We start from the raw sequence: 24439 nt of genomic DNA, 5'->3' as shown, positions 1-24439 counted from the left end.
TACCTTCACTTAGGAAAGAGATAAGGATAAGATTTTGAAGCTGAGAGGCCAGTAGTAGAGGTCAATATATCGCAAAACAAAGAAAATGATCTTTGTATATTAATGCTGTAAACAAATTGACCAGACAACATTGTGATAAAACTTGTTTATTCTTTTTAAATATCAAATTGTTTTTTGCACATCAATTTTTTCCTGGAGAAACAGTCCCCCAATATTAAAAAAATCAAGTCAAATAAAAAAAAGACTTATTACTGAGGGCAGAACGACATCCCATTACCGGATTAACGGATCTTCCCTCCTCAACACCCAGCTGCAAGAAAAACCACATATGTTCAGCCCAGAAGTGACACAAGTGCAACCAGCTTTAGGATTCCTGAGTACGGATTCCCTCAAGTGAGTTTGCAAATCCCTTAAGCTAAAAAGCATCAGTCAAATAGGAACCAAACAGCTTGACATGGAAGAGATGGAGAGCAGGGAACTTTTGCAAGTGGTGCCTGGTTGACAGCCCTGAAGAGCAAAGTTCCACTATCCACAGACAGTTCAGCATAGGCAGCAGCATTGCAGGATTCCCCCCCTCCCCTCTTCTGCACCATCCTCTTCTGCAGACAGGCACTGAAAACATTCAGATGTCGATAGCTTGGTAAGCCCTTGCCCCATTTCATAGAACACTGTGCATTCAGCTTTAAATATGGGAATGAGAGAATTCCTTCAATGGGAACAATGGTTACTGACAGAGGATTTCTTACACAAACTGGGATTTTTATTAAGAAGCTTCTGATTGTTCCTGTATTCCACATTAAAAAAATTTTCTGCCACTTATACATTTCACAGGGAGGTACTAGGACTGATGGGTCACTGTGTTGATGGGTTTGCTTTGGAGTTGAGTATGGGGATGGAAGAGTAGGAACAGTCCTATTTACAGCACAAGGCATATTATCATTTGGGTACTTTACCCAGTTGTTGATGTACTGAGCAGGGCCCCTGGGCAAAGCGCTGTGTAGTACCAAGGCCTAACAGCACCCTCATGTCTGCTTAAGGTGGTAAAACCCAGATTTTTCTTGAGAGGTTGTCCTCAGGCTGGAGCAGCCCAGGTTCTGTGGGTCAGGATTGAGAGGCATTGGCAGAGTTTGGGGTGTGGGGAAACAGATAAGAGAAATATTCCCGTTTGGGGTAACTGCTCTGAATGGGGAGAGGAGGATTGATGCTGGTCAAAGGGCACAAAGAGGCTCTAATCCAGATTGTTGTTTAGGAACAATGTTTGAACTCAACAGAGATGCTGCATTGGGTGTCAGTCCTGGGGCTGCCACATTAGCTCCCTTAAAGACAAACTGAAGTTATGACCTTTATCCAGCCCTCTAAGGAGAATGGTATTTAGGTTCTGGAGCCAGCAAGGTGAAGAGGAGGTTAAGAGAACATCCCAGGGATTGGCAGGTGCAAGGGAAGAAAACAAGAGGGCTCCAATTCTGAAAGGGAGCCAGGCTAAGATATGCATACCCCACCCCATGGTTTCTCTCTCTCTCTCAACAGGGATGCTGGGGTTGAGTGCTGGGAGGTCACAAGTAGATGTAGAAAGAGGATCCTAAGCCCACTGGATGTCCCCTCAAGCCCCTAGTTCTGTAAAACACCTAGCAGCATGCAGCACACCTTAGTCTAGAAAGAATACTCTTCAGTTACATCACCTCAGACCCAACGGGCTTTACAAACCCTTCCAACATCCTTGCTAAGTGAGAGAAATGCCATCCCATTTTACATATGGAGAGGTTAAGTGATTTGCTAAAGGCTACCAAAGACTTCCTGGTATCTTGAGTAAGACACAGCTTCTCTGTGCCAGTTTTCTTAGCCCTGGTCTACACTAGGACTTTAGGTCGAATTTAGCAGCGTTAAATCGATTTAAACCTGCACCCGTCCACACAGTGAAGCCCTTTAATTCGACTTAAAGGGCTCTTAAAATCGATTTCCTTACTCCACCCCTGACAAGTGGATTAGCGCTTAAATCGACGTTCCCAGCTCGAATTTGGGGTACTGTGGACACAATTCGATGGTATTGGCCTCCGGGAGCTATCCCAGAGTGCTCCATTCTGACCGCTCTGGACAGCACTCTCAACTCAGATGCACTGGCCAGGTAGACAGGAAAAGAACCGCGAACTTTTGAATCTCATTTCCTGTTTGGCCAGCGTGGCAAGCTGCAGGTGACCATGCAGAGCTCATCAGCACAGGTGACCATGATGGAGTCCCAGAATCGCAAAAGAGCTCCAGCATGGACCGAACGGGAGGTACGGGATCTGATCGCTGTTTGGGGAGAGGAATCCGTGCTATCAGAACTCCGTTCCAGTTTTCGAAATGCCAAAACCTTTGTGAAAATCTCCCAGGGCATGAAGGACAGAGGCCATAACAGGGACCCGAAGCAGTGCCGCGTGAAACTGAAGGAGCTGAGGCAAGCCTACCAGAAAACCAGAGAGGCGAACAGCCGCTCTGGGTCAGAGCCCCAAACATGCCGCTTCTATGATGAGCTGCATGCCATTTTAGGGGGTTCAGCCACCACTACCCCAGCCGTGTTGTTTGACTCCTTCAATGGAGATGGAGGCAATACGGAAGCAGGTTTTGGGGACGAAGAAGAGGAGGAGGAGGAGGAGGTTGTAGATGGCTCACAGCAAGCAAGCGGAGAAACCGGTTTTCCCGACAGCCAGGAACTGTTTCTCACCCTAGACCTGGAGCTAGTACCCCCCGAACCCACCCAAGGCTGCCTCCTGGACCCAGCAGGCGGAGAAGGGACCTCTGGTGAGTGTACCTTTTAAAATGCTATACATGGTTTAAAAGCAAGCATGTGAAAGGATTACTTTGCCCTGGCATTTGCGGTTCTCCTAGATGTAGTCCTAAAGCCTTTGCAAAAGGTTTCTGGGGAGGGCAGCCTTATTTCGTCCTTCATGGTAGGACACTTTTATCACTCCAGGCCAGTAACACATACTCGGGAATCACTGTAGAACAAAGCATTGCAGTGTATGTTTGCTGGCATTCAACCAAAATCCGTTCTTTCTCTCTCTGTGTTATCCTCAGGAGAGTGAGATATAATTCATGGTCACCTGGTTGAAATAGGGTGCTTTTCTTCAGGGACACATTCCTGCTGGGCTGTTTGCCTGTGGCTGAACAGAAATGTTCCCCGCTGTTAGCCACGGGGAGGGGGGAGGGTTGAGGGGGTAGTCACGCAGTGGGAGGAGGCAAAATGCGACCTTGTAACGAAAGCACATGTGCTATGTATGTAATGTTAACAGCAAGGTTTACCCTGAAAGAGTGTAGCCACTGTTTTATAAAATGTGTGTTTTTAAATACCGCTGTCCCTTTTTTTTCCTCCACCAGCTGGATGTGTTTCAATGATCACAGGATCTTCTCCTTCCCAGAGGCTAGTGAAGCTTAGAAAGAAAAAAAAACGCACTCGAGATGAAGTGTTCTCCGAGCTAATGCTGTCCTCCCACACTGACAGAGCACAGACGAATGCGTGGAGGCAAATAATGTCAGAGTGCAGGAAAGCACAAAATGACCGGGAGGAGAGGTGGAGGGCTGAAGAGAGTAAGTGGCGGGCAGAAGACAGGGCTGAAGCTCAAATGTCGCGGCAGCGTGATGAGAGAAGACAGGATTCAATGCTGAGGCTGCTGCAGGACCAAACCAGAATGCTCCAGTGTATGGTTGAGCTGCAGCAAAGGCAGCTGGAGCACAGACTGCCACTGCTGCCCCTCTGTAACCAACCGCCCTCCTCCCCAAGTTCCATAGCCTCCACACCCAGACGCCCAAGAACGCAGTGGGGGGGCCTCCGGCCAACCAGCGACTCCACAACAGAGGATTGCACAAAAAAAAGAAGGCTGTCATTCAATAAATTTTAAAGTTGTAAACTTTTAAAGTGCTGTGCTTAATGTGCTGTGTGGCATTTTCCTTCCCTCCTCCACCACCCCTCCTGGGATACCTTGGTAGTCATCCCCCTATTTGTGTGATGAATGAATAACGAATGCATGACTATGAAGCAGCAATGACTTTATTGCCTCTGCAAGCGGTGATTAAAGGGAGGAGGGGAGGGTGGTTAGCTTACAGGGAAGTAGAGTGAACCAAGGGGCGGGGGGTTTCATCAGGGAGAAACAAACAGAACTTTCACACTGTAGCCTGGCCAGTCATGAAACTGGTTTTCAAAGCTTCTCTGATGCGTGCCGCGCCCTCCTGAGCTCTTCTAACCGCCCTGGTGTCTGGCTGCGCGTAACCAGCAGCCAGGCGATTTGCCTCAATCTCCCACCCCGCCATAAACGTCTCCCCCTTACTCTCACAGATATTGTGGAGCACACAGCAAGCAGTAATAACAGTGGGAATATTGGTTTCGCTGAGGTCTAAGCGAGTCAGTAAACTGCGCCAGCGCGCCTTTAAACGTCCAAATGCACATTCTACCACCATTCTGCACTTGCTCAGCCTGTAGTTGAACAGCTCCTGACCACTGTCCAGGCTGCCTGTGTACGGCTTCATGAGCCATGGCATTAAGGGGTAGGCTGGGTCCCCAAGGATACATATAGGCATTTCAACATCCCCAACAGTTATTTTCTGGTCTGGGAAGAAAGTCCCTTCCTGCAGCTTTTGAAACAGACCAGAGTTCCTGAAGATGCGAGCGTCATGCACCTTTCCCGGCCATCCCACGTTGATGTTGGTGAAACGTCCCTTGTGATCCACCAGAGCTTGCAGCACTATCGAAAAGTACCCCTTGCGGTTTATGTACTCGCCGGCTTGGTGCTCTGGTGCCAAGATAGGGATATGGGTTCCGTCTATAGCCCCACCACAGTTAGGGAATCCCATTGCAGCAAAGCCATCCACTATGACCTGCACATTTCCCAGGGTCACTACCCTTGATATCAGCAGATCTTTGATTGCGTGAGCTACTTGCATCACAGCAGCCCCCACAGTAGATTTGCCCACTCCAAATTGATTCCCAACTGACCGGTAGCTGTCTGGCGTTGCAAGCTTCCACAGGGCTATCGCCACTCGCTTCTCAACTGTGAGGGCTGCTCTCATCCTGGTATTCATGCGCTTCAGGGCAGGGGAAAGCAAGTCACAAAGTTCCATGAAAGTGCCCTTACGCATGCGAAAGTTTCGCAGCCACTGGGAATCGTCCCAGACCTGCAACACTATGCGGTCCCACCAGTCTGTGCTTGTTTCCCGAGCCCAGAATCGGCGTTCCACAGCATGAACCTGCCCCATTAGCACCATGATGCATGCATTGGCAGGACCCATGCTTTCAGAGAAATCTGTGTCCATGTCCTGATCACTCACGGGACCGCGCTGACGTCGCCTCCTCGCCCGGTATCGCGTTGCCATGTTCTGGTGCTGCATATATTGCTGGATAATGCATGTGGTGTTTAATGTGCTCCTAATTGCCAAAATGAGCTCAGCGGCCTCCATGCTTGCCTTGGTATGGCGTCCGCACAGAAAGAAGGCGCGGAACTATTGTCTGCCGTTGCTCTGACGGAGGGAGGGGCGACTGACGACACGGCTTACAGGGTTGGCTTCAGGGAGCTAAAATCAACAAAGGGTGTGCCTGTACATCAAGGAGTATTTCAGGCAGGACTGCACGGAGGGTTCCAATAAGAAATGGTGCACCAAAGTTATCGTTCTTATTGGAACAAGGAGGTTAGCCTGGCCTCTGATTGATACATGGCTAGATTAACCTCGCTGCGCCTTCTCTGTGACTGACTGCAGTGTGATCTAGACAGGGGAGGAGGAAAATGAGTCCAAAACAAATCTGGTCTATGTCTTGTTCTGACCCACTCCATCGATCCTTTACATCTTTGGCTGGCAGCAGACAAAAAAGGCGCGAAATGATTGTCTGCCCTTGCTTTCACGGGGGGAGGGAGGGTGGGAACGGGGTCCTGACGACATGTACCCAGAACCACCTGCGACAATGTTTTTTGCCGCATCAGGCATTGGGATATCAACCCAGAATTCCAATGGGCAGCGGAGACTGCGGGAACTGTGGGATAGCTACCCACAGTGCAACGCTCCAGAAGTCGACGCTTGCCTCGGTACTGTGGAAGCGCTCCGCCGAGTTAATGCACTTAATGCACTTTAGAGCATTTTCTGTGGGGACACACACACTCGAATATATAAAACCGATTTCAAAAAACCGACTTCTATAAATTCGACCTAATTTCGTAGTGTAGACATATAATATGTAAAATAGGGAAAATGTTTCCCTCCCTCACCAGGGTGTCACAAGATTTAACTCAGTTATTTGCAGAGTTTTAAGACCCTTTGATTTAAGGCACTAAATAAATGCAGTGAATCTGGAAACATTCCCTTTCGATGCAGGGAGTAGTTTACAAGGCCCATTCAATCTTTGGTGCCTCTACTGAAGCTATCAACAAGTGCTTAATTGCAATTTGGCAATGGATAAAGGCCAATGAACAACACTGAACACAGACTTTTGGAAAATACCAGCCCGAGATGGGTCCACTTCTTGGCAAGAATTAAGAGACAGTCAAAGGATTACCAGACAAAAAAGAAAATGCTCTCCAGCCTTGCCATTGCTCCTTTTCATCTTGCCTTCCACTCCAGCTCCCAGAACCAGCTAGTTCTCAGTATATTCATACCCATCCTCGTTAGCTTCTGATGAACTCAGATTTGATCATAAAGTTGACTGTACAGTTACACTGCAGTCATGTGTTCTGTCTGATGTATGCAATGTTAATTAGAAAGGATGCTTTAATCCTCAAACAAAATACTTAATTTGTGCTATTTGGTTTCAACAGGGTGGATTCTAATCCCCTCTTCAAGAGTTTGGGGGAGGAAAGTCATCTGCATTGTAAAAAAATCAAGCCTGAACGTCACTGACGTTTTTTTTTTGGAGGGCGGGGGGGGGGGAGAGAAGAAGGGGAAAGAGGCAAAATCTCTTCTCTGAAGACAAAATATATGCAGTCTCTCCTATCACTGTCATCCAATAGTGATTCCACATCACTTTGTACAGAGGTAGAGTACTGCATTGCAAAAGGACAGGTGCTACACATTAAAACAGAAGACAACAGTTCTTAGGTAGCACTCTAAGGAAAAACAACCCTATGCATTCTACTGGATTAAGAAGATTCAAGTAAATTGTTTTAGAATCAAACTTTTTTCAAGTTTTATAATTCTTTGTTTATGGAATCTTTTTCCTTAAGAGACAAAATTATTCAGTTCTGTTTATTCTCTAATTTAATCCAATTGCATAGCTCACTCAAAGCAGTTCCATATAATACAGACCTTAAACGCACCAGGTTTAGATGGATTTTAGGTAATATTTGCAGCTATTTTACAGTTTTGGGGTCACGCCTCTGTTTCCAGCCATTTAGAGAAAGTGACACAGGAAATTTTAGCAGTACTGATTTGCGTTTATTTTCTGTAAAGCATGGGCAGAGTTCAAAAATGTAAAAATTTAAAAACTAGGGTATATGACAGAAAAAATAAAACTATCAAAGCAAACTGGCTGATGCTCTAAAGTTTCATTAGCATAAATTGTGCAGGTGCAATCTGTAACTCACTATGGCCATACAACTAGAACCTTCACCCGGCCTGTGCAAAGCAGCCATACCATCATTTAGCTATTAGCAATTGCTTCTAAAAAAGTTAACATGTAAATCGGACACGGGTATTGTAACATCAGATGACTAACATCTGGTGTTTTAAATAGTGGGCAGTAAATCAAGCTGTGTGCCAAGGGCAGCAAGTTCAGCTCTAAGGGCAGACCCTCGGCTTGCGTCTTCAACTGAGCTATGACAGCTTATACCAGCTAAGCATCTTCCCCAAGAAGCTCCCAATGAAGTCCATGGTGCTGCAAGAGCATACCTAGGAGCAGAGCCTGGCTGTTTGGACTGAGAACAGTCTAGATGGGAAAGAAAGGAGCTTTACTATTAGCTACTGTTTGTAGTGAGCTGAAACAGAGGCAAATAGGGATAGCTTCATAGATTCCAAGGTTGGAAGGGACTATTGTGATCATCTGATCTGACCTCCTGTATGACACTGGCCATAGAACTTCCCCTCAAATTCCTACAGCAGTTCCATTTGACCAGAGATGTTCTAGGATATGATAGTACATCTCATTTCCAAAGGCCCTTTAGAAAGGGTTCTAATAAGTCAATTCTACAATAATGACCCAAGACACTACAGCTTACCACCCGGGTACTGCTCACTGTAGAATACTTCATAAGGTGCTTATTGCCACCACCTGCTTCTTATCAAGGCTTTAGTGCTTGGTAAAAATCCTGAAACACCAGTATTTCCTCAAGAAGCCTTGAGCAAGGTTTAAAAGAAATCATTTGATGTTTCCTAGGTTCTATGGTCACAATTCTTGTGAAAGCTCTATGGGGTGTTCACAGGACTCCTCAAACCTATTCTTGACTACATTACCCACTGGAAAAAAAAAATCAAGTTATCCCTCACTGCCATCAGGGACTCCCACAAGTCTATATATCTGACTGAATATATGTCGTTTATAAATCACTCCCCTGAAAGCCCCCAAATGCACATAAGCAAATATTCTAAGCAAGAAAAAACAGGGACAAGTTCAGAGCCCCAGGCAAACCCAACGTACATAATGTGCTGAGAAAATGGATTCTCAGTCACTGTGGACTCACGACTTCAATTTATTTGTCTCAAGCAGGAAGTCAGAGATTACATTTTAGGTGAATTACATTTTAGGTGAAGTGAGCTGTAGCTCACGAAAGCTTATGCTCTAATAAATTGGTTAGTCTCTAAGGTGCCACAAGTACTCCTTTTCATTTTAGGTGAAGCCACTTCAGAGATTTGCAAATGGGACAGGATTAAGGTTTCTACTCACAATTTGGTATCACATTTTATCATGCTTTTCCCTCTTCCCCTCCTCAACAGTGTCATGAACCTCCATAAAGCAGAAGAAAGAGTCGTTCATTCCCATGAAAGCACCTGATTCCCTGGAATCAGGCTTTCCTGAGCACAGTCTCTGCAGGTCCTAAAAAAACAGTTCTTGATGAGAACCTCCTGAAAGGCTTCCATGGTTGTAATACAGAAGCCAGATCAGTGCCCTAGTTTCAAGTTGCTTTACGTGGAGTGTCTTCACCTATCACATGGTACTAAACTGCGATCCACTATGAGTTTTTGCAGTGAAGATTTCTGCAGTGAATATCATAGCCTTTGCATTTTCATTTTAAAAAGGGCTGAGCGATTGATCACCCCCAAGCATTGAGATAAACTAGTGCAAAGCAAATTTCTTCAATCCTTTAATTATACATCCCTACTCAGTGCATAGAGAATCCATTCTCTTAACAGTTACAGTATATACCTTTGTAGGGGACTGAAGCAAAAGGAGAAAAGCCATAGCAACAGATGCAATTAAGAAATTGTTTAACAAAACAAATTAAAAGGTATCTTCTTAAGAAGGCTTCCCCCCACCCCTCCCTTCTGTGTGGAGGAAGATATGGGCAAATCTATAAAGGGATCAAATATCCTTCATTAGGGGAAATGAAATAAAAGATTAACCCCAGGATATCTTTAGATCATTTGCCTTGTCTCTTATTTTTGGTAGCACCAAATTTTATCTCCCTCCTCCCCCTGCCCCACCATGTAAACTTTAACATGCTGGCCCAATAGCAGAATACATTTTGGGAATCTAGGCATCAGCTTTCAATGCACAAAAATGTGAAAGCTTTGAACATCCCTGCAAAACCTTTTTGGATCCGGAACCCTGTGAGCATTGACATACCTCTAGTAGCTGCTACAATTCTTCATCAGCATCAGATTAATATCAGATTATAAAGCACAGTAGAGTGATCACTGGTACAATTCCAAACAGCTTAATTGACAAACTTTGTTTCAGTTTGTACCATATTGAATTCATAGCTTGTGTGCCTCTCCTATAACAGCACATGCTCTGCACTGCCTTGGGGATGCATGTACATTCAGTTCATTTCGCAATCTGCTTTTACCTGAATGGGGTGGTGGTTTTCTCAATGGCTTCTGCTTTTTATTCATAATATCGGAGCTCATTCTAAAATCATACAATTAAATAAAAACAATTTTATTCCAGTATGCACCATCTTAAGGAAAATTCAAAGCTAATGTGTTTACACAATGCCAAGACTTTTCTTTTAAAAGGCCCAAATTTAACGCATGACACACACACAAGAGATCATAAATTACTTTGGCTAAAAATAATTTTTTTTAAAAAATCTGACAACATTCGGCTTGCAGCTTACTCTATATAATTTAGATATGTTCTTTAAAAGGACGATGGAGCAGTCAGGCCATCTTTTCCATGGTCATGTAGGAACTACAATATTCTTGGCTAATAAAAAGAGAAGAGCAAGGTTTGCATTTCCACCAGCTTGCTCCAAAGCTTCAAGAGCTTCCCGCACGGTAAAGCCAGCGCACAGAATCTGACTAATGTCGGCTGCAGGGAAAACAGGCAGCGGAGGAAGTCTGGAGTGCAGTTCCAGATCACTGACTGGAGGGCAGAGCAATGGCTCAACAAGTCCACAGGGTGGCCTTGGATCTTCAGGATTTGAGGAACTGTCAGTTATTTCAGACACTTCTGTTAACAGGCTCTGAGCATCCTGAGGAACATCTTCCTCCACCGTGAGCTCAGGTGAACGTGATCTGTTCAGCTCTAAAGTCTGACTGGCTGGAACTTGGTCATTTACTAAACGTTCAGGTAAAATTTCTGCCGGCTCAGTACTCTGTAGTTGATCAAATGTTGCAACTGAGCTCAGAATGACAGAATTACTCTTATTCGAGGACTTCTGTATCTCTAGAGCATCTTTTTCAACAATTGACTGGCTGCTAGTTAAAACCTTGATGCTAGCATTTTCTATTCCCATAGCATAAGATGGTGCCCCTGCTAGCCCCTCAGGGTTCGCATGTTCAGGCATCACCGTATGAAAGGAGCTATTTAGATCCCCACTCTCTGGATCCCCACTTTCACATTCATCATCAGAAAGCTCCTTGCATTCCATTTGCTCTTCAAGAATAGTTTCTGGCTGACCAGTGTCTTCTTCAGACATAACAATGACAGAATCTCCTTTACTATTTATAACCAAAAGTTCATGAAGCTCCTTCAATGCTGCTGTTAAAGATAAACATGGCTCTTCAGTGGATGCTGCTGTATCACCTTTCACCTGATGAATGTCAGGTGAGGAAGAGCTATCTTCAGCTGATAAATTAGGTAACTCAGTACATATTGCAGTCATTTCAACATTGGTTTCAGGCTGCAGTAAATCACTAGTGGAAACTGGGTTACTCGAAAATACAGAGAAGGAGGAGTCATGCTTTGATGACTCTATTTGCATCAAAGAACAATCTACATTCAGACAAGATCCACCAATCTTCTTCGCTTGAGCGTTCTGTTTCCTTGACAAGTTATGCCCTGTGATTACAGACTGCTCAGCTACATCTGTTTCCATGAAGATTTCTGTATGTGTACAGCCACAGGATGCGGACATTGGGATATTGTCGTTTCTACACGATAGCTCTATCTTCTCCAGGCCACTTTCTCTTCTCTCAGCAAGAGAGTCAACGGGTGATTCCGGCTGAATGTTCGTAAGGCCTTGCTCCCCCACAGCAGGTAACTCAAGGCCACTGACATTACAAGGATATTCTGGCTCGATTGGTTCATTCTGTTTATCCAAACATCGTTCACTCACTGGTTCTTTGTATGTCTGAAGATCCAAAGGAAACTCATTCATTTGGTTCAGTTCCAGCGGTTCTGAAGGCAATGATACATCTAGAACCGCCTGCTGCCCACGCTTGCTGGTGGTGTCAGACAAACTGCTTTCTCTTGTCACTTCCATAGAAGATTCCAGACCATGGGCTAGTTCTTTAGCATTATATTTATTTAGACTGTCAGCAGCCACTGTTTTTTCAAGTGTATTCTGTGAAGGTATAGTTGGACTATGACAGGCTACTGCTCCAGTCTGGATAGCATGGTCATTGTGTGCTGAATGAGCAGCATGATCAGAAAGATTCTGTAACAGAAGAGGGTCTGGAGCTAGCTGGCATTCAGCTGGTGACTCCAAAGACTTCACAGCTGTAGAATCAATTATCTCTGCTAGACTAGATTTGTGTGAGCAAATTGAAGCAGGGGCAGAGACGGAGCGATCAAGTAATTGATTTGTGGGATTACAGATCTTGGAACTTAGTCCTGAAGAATGGACTGGACTTTTAAATCCATCAGAAGATGGTAAAGATGGCATTTCCAGTGAGGTAGTTTCTTTATCACTATTCTCTATACATGGATAGAAAGAGAAAGAAGTAGTTAGAATTATAAGAGCTATTACATTTTCACGTAATATAACAATTTCAGAATACAGGCTGTAAGGACATTTTGTATATCAGTTTGGTATGCCATTTCAGTTTGGTAACTACACCTGAAGTGCCACTTTCTCATGAATGTACTGTGACTAGATCAGATGTAACAGCCCTTCCACAGCTCTTTGAATAAATGCAAATTTGGTAATTAAATTACAGGGGCAGATACGTTATTATGGGTGAGTATGAGAAAGACTGGATGAAACCAGGTTGACTTTCAGATCTAATTTGCTATGATCACAATTAGAAGAGACATTTTAACTAGTAAAGCCAGCAAGTATAATCTGAAGTAATTGAGAAAAAAACAGAAAATCCTATGATTCCACATACAGAGTCACTTTTCAGAGCAAAAACATGCTAAATTTAAAAAGTTAAGATCCCAACTTCTCTTCCACCCATCCCCTCAAACATTACATACAGCCCCTTTAACAGGAAAATGTCCAGGGTATTGTGTGTGGTTGGGGGGGTTAGCTTGTATAGCTACTTATTGGTTTGTTGAAGTTTAAAAGCAACTTCCATAGAAGTTTATCCTTTTCCATTTGGTAATACCTGCTCCCTTCCCCTAGTCTTGTTGTGCTTTGTAAGAAACAAGAGGATCCTTTCTTTGTCTGGATATCAGCAAAGATGTGAGAACAACAGCAAAGAGAAATACCACAGAGTAATAGAAAGCCACTGTTTATTATTTGTTTTAATTTCTCAGAGTGGTGGATAAAAAGCAAGATATTTAGAGTTCAGAAAACATTCACCATCAGATTATAACAATTTTAGAGTAGAAAAATTGTGGACCTAAATTACTTGACAGCTTCGGTCTTCATTCAACATTTATTTTCTGTTCCAAGCTACTGATGTCTGCCATAACAGGAGGAGGCAGGTGGTTGCAAATTCACCTCTGAGCAAAGTCAATGAGTTCAAAATATCTATTTTCATGGTGATAAAATAAGCAACCTGTAAAGCTTTTTAATTACAGAACCCAAAAGGGCCTCTGAGAAACACTTGCAACGGTACAGAAAGGCTACATAGTAATACAAAAGATATTTAGCATTTAATCATGCAATTCAAATACAACATGCTGAATAACAACGTTCTCCCAAGGGAGTGTAAGTTTTCAAGGTGTAATAAAGTAGTAAGTGTATGATCTAATTGTGCTCAAGACACTTCAGATTAGTCAGACAGCTTTGCATAATAAACTTACTGCAAGTGCTTAGGTACTGCTGGGCCTTTAAATAAAAATCAATTGCTATAAGATGGTCACGGCTTGTTTGTTAAACTCCGCACACACAGCCATTACAAGCTGAAGTCGTAGCCTTTCAGTTAGGTAGCTTAACATAACCATATAGTTAACCAAGTTTCTTTATATTATTTATATCTTTATATCTGTTGTCAGATAAAGCCCAACCAACCAGGGGCCTATGGTTGTATATTGGTAACATGACTTGCTGTCAACACCAAATTAATTTCTTGCTTTAAAAATCCAAAATTAAGACAGATATGACCGTGCAGTGGCCTTTCACCTCAGGAGACCTGTGTCTGAATCTTAGCTGAGGACACCCATAAATATCAGTGTGATGGTGTCCTTCTAGTTCTTGTTAGTTACATTGCAAAGTCACCACGCTGTTCAATGTGACTAGCCATCTCTGCTCAAGAGTTTCAGGTTTATGCACCATGGGTGCTGTAGGTAAGAAATGGGTGCATTTGGAAAGTAGTGCAGGAAAGCTCATACACCTATTAGCCCCTCCTTTCCATGAACAAATGGTTTAAATAAATGTTTAAATGAGGAAAAAGAACACACTACAGGTTTGTTATATTTAGATAAAAGAGGTGGAATGTTTTCATCCTCTGAAAGGAACGAGCTGTCAATTTCACATCACATAGGTTTCTCCACAATACTGTTTAAAGCAAGGTTAGCCCTGCTGCTGGCAGTGTGAAAGTTGAAGCGAAAGCTCATAAATGGGTAGCTATAAATACCTGGTCTGTGGCCCACTCCAGCTGCAGTACACACACACTACATGCATCAAGGCTTCTGATGTTCTGTTTGGATTAGGAAACACAACACACCAAACTTGTATTAGCAATTCAAAGCACACAACATGCATGGATATAGTCTGTGACCTCTCTCTCTCCCCTCCCCCAGTTTCTTCCAATATATGGTTCTGAACAAGGGAGCTCCTTGTGGTCGCTGCCTTCCAGAAGTTCGGCTGGCCATTCCGATATAAGTCTGTTTAGGCACTTTGCCATGTTGAGTCAAAAAGGAACTGCTCTTCAATCAAGTTAAGGATTTTACTGTACCGTCATTTGATCAGTACGGAGTGCAGGAGAAGCTATGTATTCGATAAAAATACACAGCACAAGGCATGTTTAACGGCACGCTAGCTCACTGTGCACTGCTGAAAATACACAGCAGGCACGTTTCAGAGAAGTTGGAGCTGGGGACAGTGCAACAGTTCCTGGAATCTGCTGCCAGTTGTCAGTAACTTGCTCTGTGCCCCTGGGTACATCACTTACCCAGTATGTACCTGTATCCCCATTTTACACATGGGGATACTACCAGCCTCACAATGGGTGCGTGGCCTGAAGGTTATAAGATTTAAGATCCTTGGGTGAAAGGCACCAGAAAAGTGTGCAGTCTGAGCCAGCAATACTTTTTCAGAACACCACAGTGACTGAACAGATGTAGCCAAGGGTGAAATATGACTAACAGCAACCTTCTTTGCGCAGCAGGGAGGATGTCTCACATCAGCTGTGGATTTGGTTATTAGTAACCTCAGACAACAATTTCTATTTATCAAGAAAGATGTATTACCAACAAGTTGCATTCATTTATTTTTGCTAAGATTCTGGGTAAACGTATCAGCTCTCAGGCGCTTGTCAAATTTCCAGCATGACCTTCAGTGTGACAGTGAGTGTCCCTACCCTAGATCACATTAGGATCTCTCTGTCCAAGTTTCCTATTTCCAATCAGCTATCCAAAACTTCCAGCTGCGCTGCCTGGTTTGTCGTCATCTGTCTCTCCCTGTGCACAGGTTCCAAAACTCAGTGGCCTTTAGCAGGACCAGCAGGACAACTGAAGTAATTAAGACACACTGAATTGCTTTCCTTCATTTAAATCTTCAAAAAGTCTTCCTCCTTTTAAATATATAATTGGACTGTTCTGCTGACTGAACACGCTCATGTTTGCACCTGGGATTTGCCAGAAAGTTTATTATGCCTGTCCTGTAAGAAGTCTGTTTTTGTCTCCTCGAGTACCTGTTTCCATTATTTTCCATTTAGATCAAGCTGGGACGTGGAGTCTCAAAAGAGGATACATTGGGCCACTCCTGTTCTACTGGTTGCACATCTGGTCTTAATGTAACTATGGCAACAATTTTGTCAAGTTGTGATTTTAAGAAAAAACATTTCTGTAAATCATTCAGCCTTCCACATTGTCACAGTCTTTCACAGGGGGAGCAGCGAGGCCTGTGCAACAGAATAATAGTGAAAAACAAGACTAGGATTTGTGTCTCTCCAATTAACACTACACTCAGACCCCCATCTGCACAGCCTGATTCTTTGAAAGGGGAAGGGGGACAGGGTCATCCCCTGGTGCAGTGGAAGGTGATTTTGTTGACAGGGAATCTGTAATAAGGGTCTAATTAGTCAGATACATCAGGGAGTTGTATCCATTTAGACAACAGAAGTAGCTGGTGTCCTGCCAGACACCTGAACATGGTTATCAAAGACATGGCAGAATCTGCAGAAGGATTTGTTTTCTAACTCCGTCAAGGAAATCAATACAATTAATAGGAATGTACTTGTCTCCAGATAAAATGCACCATATTTGATAGGGTTTTCCCTGTGCTGGAAAGAGTAAGGGCAACATACGTGATGGGACTGCCTGTATACATAGGCATTCTAGATGCAAGTACAGCTATATAAAGGGGCAGATTACTTCTCTATACCAGTGGTTCCTAAACTATGGGCTGGGTCTCCCAAGAGAGGCACGGGAATGTGTCAAGGGAGGCATGAGATGTGTGCTTTTTTAAAAAAAGAGCTCTGGCTGTCAGCCCTGGGCTGCTGGACTCGTGCAGAAGGGCCGTGCACACCCGGGAGGTGGGGGATGGGATAAAGGGGACAGCCGGAGCACCGCTGCCCCAGGGCTGACAGCTGGAGTATGCCACCCAAGATTGGGCTCTCTTCCTCCCCACCCCCCAAAACCTCAACAGGAGGTGGTGGCGGGGAACTCCTGCTCCCAGCCCCGGGGTGGCAGCAGCAGCAGCGCAGAAGTAAGGGTGGCAGTGGGGCGCTAAGTCTCCTGTGACAAGTGATATTGACAAATATCACTTTTCACATCTCTAGCCTCACTTCTGCACTGCTGCTGGCACAGCCCTGGCTTCAGAGCTGGTGCCCAGCCAGCAGCCGCTGCTGCTGCTGCTTTCTGCTCTGCCTTCAGAATATATGTACTTTGGGGGTAGGGTGGGGGGTTTGCATAAGTGATTACAGACACAAAGAAGGGGGGGCGTGAGCAAAGAAGTCTGAGAACCACTGCTATTGTTAGGTTTTGTTGTAGTTTTGCTGTCAATATTCTAAAAATCTCATTGATTACAGGGAGTTGGCATCATCTGAATCCAACAGGGGAGAAAGCATTGTGCATGGCTGGAAGAGTACAAATCCTTGAACAGAAATGGAGTTCACATGGAGAATCTGGTAATGAATAAATAGATATTGTCTATGCAGGACTAATACCAGGATGACACTGGCATCTAACTCCAAATTCCAAGCCTCTCCGAGGTGGGTCTGAAAGGGTCAAATAAGGCTCAGGACTAATTCAGGTGTGTTCAAATGGGAACTTTACTGACCTAATGATGTACAGTGTGATATCTGGCATATCATGAACCAAAAAGGAGTCAAAATTCAAACCACTATAAAAGTACACAGGAGGTCCTGCAGGAAGATGAGTCTTTTAGGGCTGAACTATATCCTCTCTCTCTTTCTCTCTCTCGGCTTTCTTGGTGCCATCTGCAAGCAGCTAATATTTTGGAAAGGAGGATGATGATGCAAGAGTTAATATTCTGACAACTCAATATGTAGCTAACAATTGCCTAAAAATGTGAGGTTTGTCACATGTCTAAGACTCAGTAAAATCACTCAAAACAAAACCAACCTGAAGTAACATTTTATACATATATGTCAGAGTGTTCCACAAGTGCTATGGAACAACTAGAGATGATCTGTTCTATTTTAAATCCCTCTGTTAAATCACTCAGCTTCCTTCAGAGCTGAAACGTTGTGTGTTTGGTCTCAACCCCCAAGGTGAGACTGTTGGCAAATGAACGAACAGCTGAGCATTTTAATTTTATTAGCACAAAAAATGCTTTCGATAGTAAGTTATAGTAACTCTTTTGCACTCGACTCTAACACCTTAATTTTAAAACCTCAAATTTTCCAGGTTGATTGTCCTCAGTTTTGAGGGTCAGATAAAATCGAACCTTTGGTTTTGTGAAGTCACAATCTGACTGATGAGGCTTTGGAAAACCAACCTTGGTTTTACCTATCTCAAATATTCTAACGGGAGAAAAACTAATATTTATGGCTATTGATTAATCTCAGTTAACACATGTGATTAACTCAAAAAAATTAATTGCGATTAATCGCAGTTAAACGATAGAATATCAATTGGCATTTATTAAATATTTTTGGATGTTTTTCTACATTTTCAAATATATTGATTTCTGTTGCAACACAGAATACAAAGTGTAAATCTTTAGAGCCTACAAGTCCACTCAGTCCTACTTCTTGTAGCCAATCGCTAAGACAAAGAAGTTAGTTTACATTTACGGGAGATACTGCTGCCTGCTTCTTATTCACGTAACCTGAAAGTGAGAACAGGTGTTCGCATGGCACTGTTGTAGCCTGTGTTGCAAGGAATTTACATGCCAGATATGCTAAACATTTGTATGCCCCTTCATGCTTCAGCCACCATTCCAGAGGACATGCTTCCATGCTGATGATGCTCATTAAAAAAATAATGCATTAATTAAATTTCTGATTGAAATCCTTGGGGCAGAATTGTAGGTTTCCTTTTCTGTTTTACCCGCATTCTGTCATATATTTCATGTTATAGCAGTCTCAGATGATGATCCAGCACATGTTCGTTTAAGAACACTTTCACTGCAGATTTGACAAAACGGAAAGAAGGTACCAATGTGAGATTTCTAAAAATAGCTACAGCACTTGATCCAAGGTTTAAGAATCTGAAGTGCCATCCAAAATCTGATTGGAACAAAGTGTGGAGCATACTTAAAAGAGCAACACTCTGATGCGGAAACTACAAAACTCGAACCACCAAAAAAGAAAATCAACCTTCTGCTGATGGCATATGACTTGGATGATGAGAATGAACATGTGTCGGTCCGCTCTGCTTCGGATAGTTATCGAGCAGAACCCATCATCAGCATGGACGCATGTTCTCTGGAATGGTAGTTGAAGCATGAAGGGACAAATGACTCTTAAATGCATCTGGCATGTAAATATCTTGCAATGCCGGCTACAACAGTGCCATGAGGACACCTGTTCTCACTTCCAGGTGACACTGTAAACAAGAAGCAGGCAGCATTTTCTCCTGCAAATTGTAACCAAACTTGTTTGTCGGAACGATTGGCTGAACAAGAAGTAGGACTGCGTGGACTTGTGGGCTCTAAAATTTTACATTGTTTTATTTTTGAATTAAGTTATTTTTTGTACATAATTCTAAATTTGTAAATTCAACTTTCATGATAAAGAGACTGCACTACAGTACTCGTATTAGGTGAACTGAAAAATACTATTTTGTTTTTTACAGTGCAAATATTTGTAATAAAAAATAAAGTGAACACTGTACACTTTGCATTCTGTGTTGTAACTGAAATCAATATATTTGAAAATGTAGAAAACGTCAAAAAATATTAAATAAATGGTATTCTATTATCGTGTAATCATGATTAATTTTTTTAACCATACAATTAATCGTGATTAATTTTTTTTAAATTGCTTGACAGCCCTACTAATATTATTTTACATTTCCTGTTGAAGGTAATGAGATGAACCTGCGACACCAAGTCTGGCTCTAGAGTTTGCCAGGGTTTGGTGATGGCAAGGCTGGATCCAGCGTTATGATTTATGCCTCTCTCTACTTGTCTGTAGACTAGGGGCACGTCTGCACTACAGGACTACCGGGGCGACAGCAGCACAGCTACAGATATGCCACTGTATCTCCATTACTTTAAGGTTGACCTGCACAAGGATTTTTTTTTTTAAAAAAAAAGCACAAATTCATTTTTCAATCGTAATCATGGATAAAGGACTGGAAGGTTTTTTCCTTTACCACCTTTGAAGAATCAAGAGTGCAAATTTTGGCCTTCCCGGATTTTGATCACAGACCACTGGGAGGTCCCAAGAGATACATATTTTGAGCTATTAACACCTTAATTGATTGGAGCGAGAATGCTGAATCCTTAAAGTTTTTTCATTCATATCTTGTCTCATTGAAGTAAAAGATGCATTAACAAAAACAGAACTACAAAGTTTCAAACAGCCTGGCTAACTGCTCAGCCTTCTGCTTTCAGACCATCACCATGGCCTGATGTTGACCTAGCTACATCACTCTGGGGTGTGAAACTCACTATCCCAGCCCCCCCACGAGAAACGTAGTTTGTAGGGTCTAAATGAGCTGTTACTATTCAAGAAAGATCTTGGAATCATTGTGGATAGTTCTTTGAAAACATCCGCTCAGTGGCAGTATGCGGTGGCAGTCAAAAAAGCTTAACAGAATGAAGGAATCATTAAGAAAGGGCTAGATAACAGGACAGTAAGTATCATAATGCCACTCTATAAATCCATGGTACGCCCACACCTTGAATACTGCACACAATCCTTGTTGCCCCATCTTAAAAAAAGAAAAGGAAAGAGGTACAGAGAAAGGCAACAAAAATGATTAAGGGTATGAAACAACTTCAATCTGAGAAGAGATGAAAAACACTGGGACTGTTCAGGTTGGAAAAAAGATTTCACTTAACACAAGAACGAGGGGTCACCCAATGACATTAACAGGCAGCAATTTAAAAACACACACAAGGAAGTACTTCTTTACACAGTGCACAGTCAACCTGTGGAACTCGTTTCCAGAAGATGTTGTGATGGCCAAAACTATAACTGGGTTCAAAAAAAGAGTAAGATCATTTCATGGAGGATTGGTCCATCAATGGCTATTGGTCAACATGGTCAGGACACAAACACATGCTCTGGGTGTCCCTAACCCTCTACCTGCCAGATGCTGGGAATACATAACAGGAGATGGATCACTTGGTAATTGCCTTGTTCTGTTCATTCCCTTTGAAGCATCTGGCATTGGCCACTGTTGGAAGACAGGATACTGGGCTAGATGGACCACTGGTCTGACCCAGTATGGCCATTCTTATAAGCTGACTTAAGCCCCAGTACAGACACCACTAGGTTGACACAAGAATTCTTCCATTGACCTAGCTACTGCGTGTCAAGGGGGTGAATTAGATCCAGCAATAGAAACACTCGTTTCATCACTGCAAGTATCTACGCTATAGTGACACAGCTGTAGCATCACAGCTTTGACGCTATAGAGCATCTGCAGTGCAGACAAGTCCCGTTTCGCTAGTTCTCCAGTCATCAAGGCCTTCCAGCCTAGAAAGGACCGGAACCTGAAAACTTTAAGGCTTCTCTTATGTTGTAAAGCAGTAAAAGAAGGGGCACAAGCTCATTATTTTTCCCCTTTGCAGATCACCTTTAACACCGAAGATGTAGGTTAGGATACAGTAACTCCTCATTTGAATAAACAGGAAATCAGATTTTCAGAGTTGCTGAGTAAAGTAATATTTCAGCTCCGAGATACCATCACTGCTATGGGTACCCGCGTGGCCCCACAGTATGCCAACATTTTTATGGCTGACTTAGAACAACGCTTCCTCAGCTCTCGTCCCCTACTCTACTTGTGCTACATTGATGACATCCTCATCATTTGGACCCATGGAAAGGAAGCCCTTGAGGAATTCCACCATGATTTCAACAATTTCCATCCCACCATCAACCTCAGCCTGGACCAGTCCACACAAGAGATCCATTTCCTGGACATTACAGTGCTAATAAGCGATGGTCACATAACCACCACCCTATACCAGAAACCTACTGACTGCTATGCTTACCTACATGCCTCCAGCTTTCATCCAGATCACAGCACATGATCCATTGTCTACAGCCAAGCTCTTAGATACAACCGCATTTGCTCCAACCCCTCAGACAGAGACAAACACCTACAAGACCTCTATCAAGCGTTCTTATAACTACAATACCCACCTGGTGAAGCGAAGAAACAGATTGACAGAGCCAGAAGAGAACCCAGAAGTCACCTACTACAGGACAGGCTCAACAAAGAAAGTAACAGAACGCCACTAGCCATCACCTTCAGCCCCCAACTAAAACCTCTCCAGCGCAAAGATCTACAACCTATGCTGAAGGATGACCCATCACTCTCACAGATCTTGGGAGACAGGCCAGTCCTCACTTACAGACAGCCCCGCAACCTGAAGCAAATCCTCACCAGCAACCACACACCATACAACAAAAACACTAACCCAGGAACCTATCCTTGCAACAAAGCCCATTGCCAACTCTGTCCACATATCTATTTAAGGGACACCATCATAGGACCTAATCACATCAGCCACACTATCAGAGGCTCGTTCACCTGCACGTCTACCAACACGATATATGCCATCATGTGCCAGCAATGCCCCTCTGCCATGTACATTTACATAGAGACTGTCTGGTTTGGCCAAAGAAAAAATGGACACAAATCAGACGTCACGAATTATAACATTCAAAAACCAGTTGGAGAACACTTCAACCTCCCTGGACACTCAATTACAGACCTACAAGTCGCAATTATTCAACAAAAAACCTTCAAAAACAGACTCCAACGAGAAACAGCAGAACTGGAATTAATCTGCAAACTGGACACCATTAAATTAGGCTTGAGTAAAGATTGGGAGTGGATGAGTCATCACACTAACTAAAAACTATTTCCCCATGCTAATTTTCCCCTTACTGTTAGTTACACCTTCTTGCCAGCTGTTTGAAATGGGCCATCCTGATTATCACTACAAACTTTTTTTTTCTCCTGCTGATAATAGCCACCTTAATCGATTGGTCTCGTTAAGAGTTGATATGGCAACCCCCATTTTTTCATGTCCTCTGTATCTATCTATCTTCCTACTGTATTTTCCACTGCATGCATCTGATGAAGTGGGCTTTAGCTCACGAAAGCTTATGCTCAAATAAATTTGTTAGCCTTAAGGTGCCGCAAGTCCTAGAATCATAGAATATCAGGGTTGGAAGGGACCCCAGAAGGTCATCTAGTCCAACCCCCTGCTCAAAGCAGGGCCAATTCCCAGTTAAATCATCCCAGCCAGGGCTTTGTCAAGCCTGACCTTAAAAACCTCTAAGGAAGGAGATTCTACCACCTCCCTAGGTAACGCATTCCAGTGTTTCACCACCCTCTTAGTGAAAAAGTTTTTCCTAATATCCAATCTAAACCTCCCCCACTGCAACTTGAGACCATTACTCCTCGTTCTGTCATCTGCTACCATTGAGAACAGTCTAGAGCCATCCTCTTTGGAACCCCCTTTCAGGTAGTTGAAAGCAGCTATCAGATCCCCCCTCATTCTTCTCTTCTGCAGGCTAAACAATCCCAGCTCCCTCAGCCTCTCCTCATAACTCATGTGTTCCAGTCCCCTAATCATTTTTGTTGCCCTTCGCTGGACTCTCTCCAATTTATCCACATCCTTCTTGAAGTGTGGGGCCCAAAACTGGACACAGTACTCCAGATGAGGCCTCACCAATGTCGAATAGAGGGGAACGATCACATCCCTCGATCTGCTCGCTATGCCCCTACTTATACCCTCCTCCTCGTTCTTTCTGAAGCAGTATAGGTATTTCTAAAAACAGTTTAGAAAATTCATATATTTATGTAGCTACAGCGCAAATAAATGTCAATTGACAATTCTGTAACAGCTCACTACAATTTTTCTTTAGCATTTGTATAGACTGTGGAGATTAGAGCATGGCTCATGGCTGCTGCCACAAGTCCTCCTCCCCACCCCCCGATTAAAATGGCTAAAATATCACTTAACTGAAATTGTCCCCTCGCTGTACATTAAAAACAACAAGATTAATGGACTACGGTGGCAGGGAGGAATGGGAGAGCTACTAGTCAACCACAAAGAAAGACCAAGTTAAAATGGCACAGCAACCCATCGGCCTGTATTGTCCACGAAGAGAGATTTGATTTAGATGTCCCAAGGAAAAGAGTGCAGCAATCAGGAGGCTCTGCAAGAGAGGGTAAAATCCCCCTGCTCATCACTGGCATTACATTCAGTAAGATGTGCTAGAACAGTTGAGAAAAGTGAGGAGCTTTCTAGTGACAGGAGACAGAGCTGACATGTTACTGATAGCACTCTGCAGATTGTTACTCTGATTTGGCTCCTTGTGGTACCTGCTTCCTCTACAGATTTCTGTAGAGCTTCTGCCAGTTCTTGGTCTGCAATCTCCTCCGGCCGCATGTCCTCCCGTCCTGGCCCATATGCCAGTCTTGCACACTCTGGGAGCTCCCCTTCCGGAAGGAAAGTTGTCTGAGATCCAGTGGTGCCAATCACTAGTACATTCTTTTTGAGATCAATGGAACACTGGGAAAAGAGTACACGTGCAATTGATGTCTTGGTAACGGTCAGTCATAACACAGGACCAGAATACATTAATGTGTCACTAATTTAACAATGCACTAGAAAAATGTCACTTCCAATCATCAAGGGGTTACATTAACTGGACGAAGAAGGGTTAAGAAGGTGCTAATAACTGGTAGATCTAAAAACACGTGCTGGGTAGAAATAGCTCAGCAGCCTGCCCCTTCAATATGCCAAGGGGCTTCTTACAGCGGCTCCTATTAATCAGCTCTTGAATAGTTATGGTCCTTCTGCTCTTCAGCCTAACTAGGGTTACAGCTACAAGTGAGGACTTCCCAGAGTCTTTATTAAAACATTGCTCAGGTATAGACCTCCGAGGATTTTCA

The 24439-nt window shown here is 43.5% G+C and overlaps 2 protein-coding genes across 4 annotated transcripts in view; one reads left to right on the top strand and one right to left on the bottom strand.

Annotated features, from left to right (window-relative positions):
- Positions 1 to 181: 181 nt before the first annotated feature.
- Positions 182 to 4135, top strand: LOC311532736 (uncharacterized protein). The gene is made up of 2 exons (XM_084651479.1): positions 182 to 2778; positions 3355 to 4135. The coding sequence occupies exons 1-2, from the start codon at positions 2196 to 2198 to the stop codon at positions 3873 to 3875; spliced, it is 1104 nt and encodes a 367-aa protein (XP_084507605.1). The 5' UTR covers positions 182 to 2195; the 3' UTR covers positions 3876 to 4135.
- Positions 4136 to 7221: 3086 nt separating this feature from the next.
- LOC311532804 (protein DDI1 homolog 2) overlaps positions 7222 to 24439 on the bottom strand; it is a 41234-nt gene continuing 24016 nt past the window's right edge. Inside the window, exons 8-10 of one of the 3 annotated variants that reach the window (XM_084651637.1) lie at positions 23867 to 24056; positions 14299 to 14361; positions 12114 to 12250 (exon numbers count right to left, since the gene is read on the bottom strand). In XM_084651637.1, coding sequence (XP_084507763.1) covers positions 14345 to 14361; positions 23867 to 24056 — 207 coding nt within the window. In that variant the 3' untranslated portion in view covers positions 12114 to 12250; positions 14299 to 14344. The other 2 variants (XM_084651635.1, XM_084651636.1) reach the window with 2 other exon arrangements.

This window comes from Lepidochelys olivacea (genome assembly GCF_965140295.1).
Source record: "Lepidochelys olivacea isolate rLepOli2 genome assembly, chromosome: 18".
Lineage (NCBI taxonomy): Eukaryota > Metazoa > Chordata > Testudines > Cheloniidae > Lepidochelys > Lepidochelys olivacea.
The sequence above is the reverse complement of the archived record's forward strand: the minus strand, read 5'-3'. Positions and strand labels throughout refer to the sequence as shown.

Bases quoted from the DNA above. Each gene is read 5' to 3' on its own strand.
- LOC311532736 (XM_084651479.1), top strand. From the start codon at position 2,196: ATGCAGAGCTCATCAGCACAGGTGACCATGATGGAGTCCCAGAATCGC. The intron at 2,779-3,354 runs GTGAGTGTACCT...TTCCTCCACCAG, and splicing joins AGGCGGAGAAGGGACCTCTG to CTGGATGTGTTTCAATGATC.